At 39.5% G+C, this 7557-nt stretch overlaps 1 protein-coding gene across 4 annotated transcripts in view; it reads left to right on the top strand.

Moving 5' to 3' along the window:
* Positions 1-7557, top strand: part of LOC106525884 (LIM and calponin homology domains-containing protein 1) — a gene marked incomplete at its 3' end in the record, with an annotated part of 76040 nt that overhangs the window by 46824 nt on the left and 21659 nt on the right. For all 4 annotated transcript variants that reach the window (XM_014020260.1, XM_014020262.1, XM_014020261.1 and 1 more), the window contains 2 exon segments: positions 709-739; positions 7130-7240. In XM_014020260.1, coding sequence (XP_013875714.1) covers positions 709-739; positions 7130-7240 — 142 coding nt within the window.

Raw genomic sequence — 7557 nt, 5'->3', positions numbered from 1 at the left:
ACACACACACACACACACACACACACACACACACACACACACACACATTGACTTCCATTCATGTTTTTTAGACTTTATAGCTTAACCCTGACCATATACTCTAAAATTAACCTCACAGAAACTTACCTGACCCTAAAACTAACCTAAACCTTGGTCCTAAACCTAACCCCACACCTGTAACATGCATTTGGACCCAGGTCCCCACGATTCACTTCGGTCCCCACCTGGCTGCTTTTTTTGTAAAAAAATTACCCCACGTTGTAGGAAAAACCCGTACACACACACACACACACACACAAACACACAATTTATTTCCACATCTTTTTAGCAAACAAATATTACACTCAGTGAGTGTGTTGTTGCAGTGCAAAGAAATTGATGTCTTTGTATTTTTGTCTGTTTTAATATTTTTCTTCTTTATTTCGGCCTCTTATACTGGAAGGAGTGTTTTATTCTGCAGAAAAGCATCTTTCTATAGCACTACTAGTCCATGTTTGGGTTAAATGCCATTGGTGGCATGGGGGTTAGGATTAGGACCAAGCAGTGAATAGAGTTTAGGTTAGGTTTTATTTCACAGTAAAAMCAAGTCATTCAGCACTAGGACTATTACATAAAGGAAAGTATTAGAGTCAGTTAATCGTGTCTGTTTGGACTGTTAATTGTTTTATTATTTGTTTTAGTGACAGCAAACTGTTTCTCTCTCTCCAGGGGAAGTGACTGCAGTCGAAAGCTGAAGAACGTAAGTGTTACCTTTTTTAGATTTCAGTGGGACAGCTTGTTTCAGCACTAAATGTTTGTTTGAATGGAGGCTTGTTTTGACCCAAAGTKTWTGTTTTACRCTGTGTCCAAGTTCAGGGGCTGGGTCCTTCGATGGACTCAGTGTACCTGGTCTAGGTGGGCCAGGTCCTTGGTCGACCGTGAAGATTGGGGGGAAAAATGGTGGCTGTGAATTTGGACGGTCTAGCCTCCTGCTTTAGTCCTGCCCTTACCTCGGAATATGTCCTGTCACCTAGCAGTCGTGAYGATGCTAAACAGAATCAAAAGTAGATCGAAATTAACAAAAKATCAATATAATTGTTTTAYTAAAAATAAGTTAAACAACAAAATTAGCTTAAAGGCAATTTTTGAAGAACTACAGGTCCCGCAGTATGTTCACATTTATTTCGCTATACCAGCTTGTTTTATTTCTGACAAGAATAAAAATAAAAACATGTCTATTCAAATGACAAAAGCATTAACACAACAGCTTAATTTTTTTTATTTTACATCACCAGATTTTTATTTAAAACTGTACTCCTTTCTCTTGCTTCATCCACCATTAATATAAAAAATAATAATAATAAAATAAAATCTCCGGTCGTATTACAGTGAGATATGATGGGTCAAGAAGGATCCATCTCAGGCCCGTCCCTGAAATCGGGGGAAAAAGGACACATTTGTCGCCGCATCGTAGGGTTGGGCATAATCGTATCGTGTGCAATTAAYMGTCAGAAAAACACTAATCGATTACTTTTTGGCACTTGACGATTAAATACGATTAATGGCAGCAGGCAGAGTCCGCTCGCTGCTCCTTTCTGCTTCAAATATGTTGAATGTTTAAAAAAAGGTTCTGTCATTTATTAATCCATCAACACATAGATTTAAAATTTGATGTATAGACTGAAATCTGCAATTTTGACACAATTTGGAACAGATTTTTATGAAGAGCAAATCTTTCCCATTAAATTGGTCATGTGACCAGGACATAAGGGTGTCCAGGGACTTCAGGGGATTAATCGTCAAATTAATCGTTATCGGCTAAATAGCACAATTAATCATGATAAATTTTTTTGCCAATATTGCCCAACCCTACCGCATCGGAGGAATTTTTGAATTTGGACAGCCTCCGGCGCAGTTCTCTGACGTAAGCAGCCGACAAATTCAGCCTTTGGAAGACCCAGTCTCTGAATTTGGACACAGCTTTTATCTGTTAGTTTCATTCAAGATGACCCCCACTAAAAAGCAACCTCAGTACACAAAAAAGGCTGAAACTCAGTCAGTTATTGAACTAAACGTTGGTGTGGTAATAGCTGAGAGTCATTCACAACAAACTGTCTGAGCATGACGTCTAAGCCTGAACGTTTGGCATCAATTATTAAAATCAACACTCTGTTTGTAAAATGTCTGACAGCATAGTTTTTGTTTATTTCTCTGATGAAAATACCTCTTTAAGGAGGAGAAGCGGTTCTGTTGGCCCTGCCCACTCTGCAGTTCCTCACAGTCTCTGTTTGCTGACTTTCTCTCCTCCACTCTGCGATGCTGGTGTGCACCGAACAAGTTGATGTGTCCCGCCGCAGCGCCCGCCGCTCCTGCTAGCTGATTTAGCTGAGTAAACACACCGAGCCTCAGCTACGTTAGGCGGGGGGGTGGGGGGTGGGGGGGGGGCTCGGAAACCTACCAGGACCTGCTTTGTGTGACAGATCAGAGCTGAGGACTGGGAGCCGTTTCTGCAACACGTCGAATATGAAGAGGTGAAGAACCCGCACTGAGGGGAATCTGCTGATGTGGTCGTGAAGGTGTTGTTTAGCAAACAGATGCATAAAGAAGACGCCTGATGGAATCATGCTGGAGTCACGATGTGTTTGTTTAGCAGGTGAAGGTGTGAAGAAGATGTGTTAGAATAAATGATTTTAGAAATATAAAGGATCTACTTTGTGTTAGTGGTTTGTTTTATTCACGTTGTATACATTTACTTCTGCATAATCGTGAATTTAAGTGCCTTTATTCAGTGTAAAATAGGTTTGTGCATGACTTACTGTAAGCATGTTTGAACAAAGAGTTTTTATTTACTACAACCTTTTTGACAGGTCTCATGTTGCTGCAGACAGCGGCTGAAACTGATGAGGCAAAGCAAGTGTGATACTCCTCATCAGCTCCCTGTAAAGCTTGTTGTTGATATGCCTGTCACTCAAAGCTCCTCTGAGGCACGTTTAAACAAATGTTTCGCCCTCGGCTACTGTATGTCAGTGCTGGTGTCCAGGTTTTTGTTGGATGTGGTTGTCAGCCGGTCGGTTTGGTGTGCCGTGTGTGAATCCTGCTGGCACAGATGTGAGACGGTTGTCGTTGCGGTTGTATAATTGTGATCGATACGGATGTGTTTGAACTGTGTGAAAAGCAAGTGGAACACATTTGATGGCGACCTGCTTTCATTGGGACGGGGCGTTCGTTATACGGGTGACCCTGAAGTGTCAGATGTTGTCAGGACACAGTGCTTGTAAAAAGTTCAGGCACAGCAGCTGTGGTTTATCAGCAGAGGGTTCTTTCAACAACCAATATGTAAGATGAAGTGTACATAACTTTAAAAATGTATGGTTTGTAAATGTGCTTTCTGAATTTGGGTTTTAAAGGGGAGGTGTTGTGCAAAATTTATTTATTTATTTTTTCAAATTTTTCTTTATCGTGTTTAGGAACGCAAGCTATCGATTAATGGATTAATCTAAAGTTGATAGATCTTATCGATCGACTAACGATTAATTGATAAGCGGCCATTTTCCTAAAAACCTGACATTTCTCTTGAATTAAGGGTCTTTCTATGACATGAAAGGCTAATTTTTTACACACTAAATTAGAGCTGGGCGGTATGACCCAAATTTTATATCACGGTATTTTCAACAATTACACCATTTTCACGGTATTTGACGGTATTTTTTTCCTCACAGCTCAGCTGATAATAAAATGTACAAACTTTGCTTACTGACTTTTTTCTTTTACTGTACCTTTGTATCACTGTTTCCCTCCTCTTGTACGTCTTTTCTTCTTTGCCTGGTTGTAGACAGTAATCATGCATTTAGGTCCGATCGTGAAGGGTTGAGAAAAAAATCATCTGGTCTATCGTTACGTGTTAATAAAACTTAAAAGGACGACTCACCTTGCTCACCAGTCAACTCAGCTACACTACAAAACTACTTCCCCCTGGGCTTTTCACAATAGAAGCACGCTAGCGTCTCCATGCAATAACTTCTCCATTATAACGTAGCTCGTTAAATCTAACCGTGCAGGTTACTAAAGAGTTGTTTTCACATCCAGCGATGGTGAAAACGGGATGTTTTTTTTTTTTACTTCAGACCATATAAGCGGCTGAAACACACCACCCGCCGCCAGTTGTTCAAACAATAACGTTAGCATGCTAATGCGCTTAGCGGTGCTGCGAGGAAACATGTCCCCAGGAAAACAGTTCACTGGCAGCCACGACAAAACGTTCCACACGTGTTCAGGCTATTTACACCGGTATTCAGAAAAGTCATATCATAACAAAAATAAAAACCGGTTTTCTGTACAAAACGGTATACCGTCCAGCACTACACTAAATTAAAAATTAGTACAGTATTATGTTCTCTAAAATTTATTGTGCCAGCTGTATTGAACACTGACTGAATGAACAGAAAACTGGATTTCTGACACATTGTTAAATTTGGACATATTTGTAAAATGTAACAAACAGGAATCTATTAGGTTGCAATTTGGGGAAAAAAGAGAAAGAATAGGTATATAAAACACTTAATCTACCCTGAAAAGAGAGATGTAAAACCAAAATCATTGGGCTGATCGCCATGATTTAATGTACCGTTCATTTGATTGGTTTACTGTCCGAGTTACGCCACACAGATTAACTTCACATTAATTATTTGTAGAGACTGTAACTTTATTTGTTTTTGTTCTTTCACGAGTTAAACTCAGCAAGAAGAAACTAACGTTAGCTACAGTTAGCTTACTGTTCTGTCCTCCTGCTCTCTTGTCCGTAACGTCATACTGCTGGATAGTCCGGTAGCTTTTGGTACTTTTCCTTCGAGTTTGGTGTAATCCATTATCATTGTTTTGTCGCAAATAAAACTATATAAGATTTGCGGATTTAATTTGGATGTCACCCACGTGGAGACGGCTCTCTGCTCAACTCAACAGGGCCGCCGAGGTAGAGTAAGGTCGGGTTGAGAGCAGTGTTGCCCTCTTCTGGACGACGGCCAAACTACACTGAAATAAGATTTAAACGAATGTTTTCAATTAATCAAATGGAAGGAATTTTAATCTAATAAACCATTATTCCATAATTAATCGTAAGTTGATTAACTGTTTGTATCCCTAATCGTGTTGTGTCATTCTCTCATCAAAAACACACCCAGAGTGTTGCTTTGACTCATTCACGCATGTTTGAGAAATCATCGAGTCTCTCGTGGTAGCCATGTGGACGTGTCTAAACGCTAACTGGTACAAAGCTCTGCCTATTTATCCAAAGCTCCTCCCTGGAGCTCATCCTGCACCCGAACTCCCATCCCACAGAGCACCCCACCCCTGAAGCATTGTCGGAAAGACGTACTGAAATGGGAGTGTCAGAAATGGAAGGAGGCTTTTAAGGAGGTGGAGAGCAATTTCAAGGCATTTAGACTATGATGCAAATTCAAAAACTTTTTTGATATACACTGATATGTACAGCGTTTTCATAACAACTGAAGGTACTCGAGCCGAGACACCCGTTTTCCAATATACTGTATGTTTGTTTTGTTTTTGTCTATCCGAGTTGTAGTTTCCTTTTGGAATCAATAAAGTATTATGAATTTGAATATAGAACTGAACTAATAATACTCCTCCTGTAAAAGAATAGTCTACTCATTTTTAAGTAACGTTCTGTCAAATAGTTAAAGCCGTATCTCACTAAGCTGCAACATGTCCCAAATTAAATAGAAAATTAGAGACGTTTTGTCATTTTTAGAAAAAGTTGTATTAGCTGAAAAAAGATTTTTTTAATGGGCCCTTTATTAGCTCTCAGTCAGCCGCTGATGAAGTACTAATTACTGATAACTTTGCAGTAGATTTAGAGTATTCATTTAGTCAGGCCATACAATTATAAAACTGGTAGATGAGCTTCACTGACCCATTAGTGAAGATAAACAATTTATTTTCCTTCAGAGTTCACTTTTTACTGGAAATGTTTAGATCCTTGCTTCCTCTGAACATCAGAATGGTCTCTTTTTTTGTCCTCTCCGTGTGTTTGAATGGCAGAAGTTGTTTGCGCTGACAGCACAACTGAAAAAAACACATTAAGCCACGCTGAGCTTCCCTATCAAAGCAGTCCCTGTGGAGCGCAGGTTGACATGGACACTGTAAATAGAGCTGAAAGTGCTTTGCTAACGGTGTTAAAGGGGCGGCCCGGCATAATCTCAGTCTCTGAGTCCGTTCATTCTACACTTCAGGCATTAAGCTGGCCTACAAAAGAGCTTAATGTGAATGCTGTGAGCTTTAGTTCCTTGGTTACACTGAGCGGTAACTCAAAGCATCAGGTTACAGACAGTGATGCAACAGATTGGAAGCACCGATTTTTGTTTTCGACTGCTCCTTCAGATATCCGAGACCAAACTGATAATTTAAGCACCAAAGTAAAGTAGGTATCAGGCGAATATAAATTAGAGTGACCACTAAAAAGGTTGCATATATCACCAGATAAAAGGTGCACGTGACAGGTTTCTGTGTCTAAACAATACCCAGGGCTTGTCGTGTTTGTGCAGGAAGCTTCTGCTAACATTTAGCTGGAATGTAACGAGTGGAACAGCAACTTCTATGTGAAAATAAGAAAAAGAACACATTGAGAGATCGTCGTTTGTCTTGTTCTTTTTAACCTTCCGTCGACATATTATTTGTAGCCATTTCTCCTTTAGGTTTGCTCGTTTTGTTCCAATCAAATCTGCTTAATCAGCACATTTTAAATTGCTGAACAGTGCTGATTTGTGTGAATGCTTGTACATGCTGCTATCCATTCCAAGAAAGTGCAAAGGAGCATTTTCATTAATATGATTAAAGCAATAAGTCATTGATTGCTTCCATTATATTTGTTTTTACTTTTTCCAAACTGCTTGTAGTATGTCCCTTACAAGATCCTGGAGCTTAAATACAGATGTAAACAAGGACATAAATCATCTTCATGACTTCTTCACCACTTAAAAGCAAGTTGAGCCTGTTCTGAGRCTGACGAATGGAAGCAAGTTCTCTGAGTTAAAGAAAAACACAAATCTGTTTTCATCAAGCTCACGTGATCCTCCAGCATAAACCTTCTTTGCAAACCATATATCAGAATCATAATTAATTTTTTTTCTCCCCTCAGGTTTTAATCACCATCTACTGGCTTGGTCGTGCTGCCAACAGCTGTACCTCCTACAACGGGCCCACGCTGGACCTGAAGGAATTTGAGGGCTTGCTGTCACAAATGCGAAAGGTTTAAAACGTCTTCTTATGCACTATTTATGTATTAAAATCCTAATAAATATCTTAAAGTGCCTGTGATGTCAGATTTTTGTAATACATGTGAAAGCTTTTCTAGAAAGAGGACATGGATAAAACATTGCAAAAGAAATTTCATGTTGCTGAGATGAACAGTTGTTGAGATATTTGCCTGCGAAGTAACAGGAAGTGATGTCAAAGGGGAATGTCTGAATGTGAACAGAATGTTGGTAAAATGGCTAACAACACAGACTGTAGAGAAGAATCTGCTGTTTCTTAAGATTATTTTGAGTCTCTATCAGAGAGATGAAG

The sequence above is a fragment of the Austrofundulus limnaeus genome, unplaced genomic scaffold (genome assembly GCF_001266775.1).
Source record: "Austrofundulus limnaeus strain Quisiro unplaced genomic scaffold, Austrofundulus_limnaeus-1.0 Scaffold246, whole genome shotgun sequence".
In the NCBI taxonomy this organism is placed as follows: Eukaryota; Metazoa; Chordata; class Actinopteri; order Cyprinodontiformes; family Rivulidae; genus Austrofundulus; species Austrofundulus limnaeus.
Note: the sequence above shows the minus strand (reverse complement) of the source record. Positions and strands in the feature narration are given on the sequence as shown.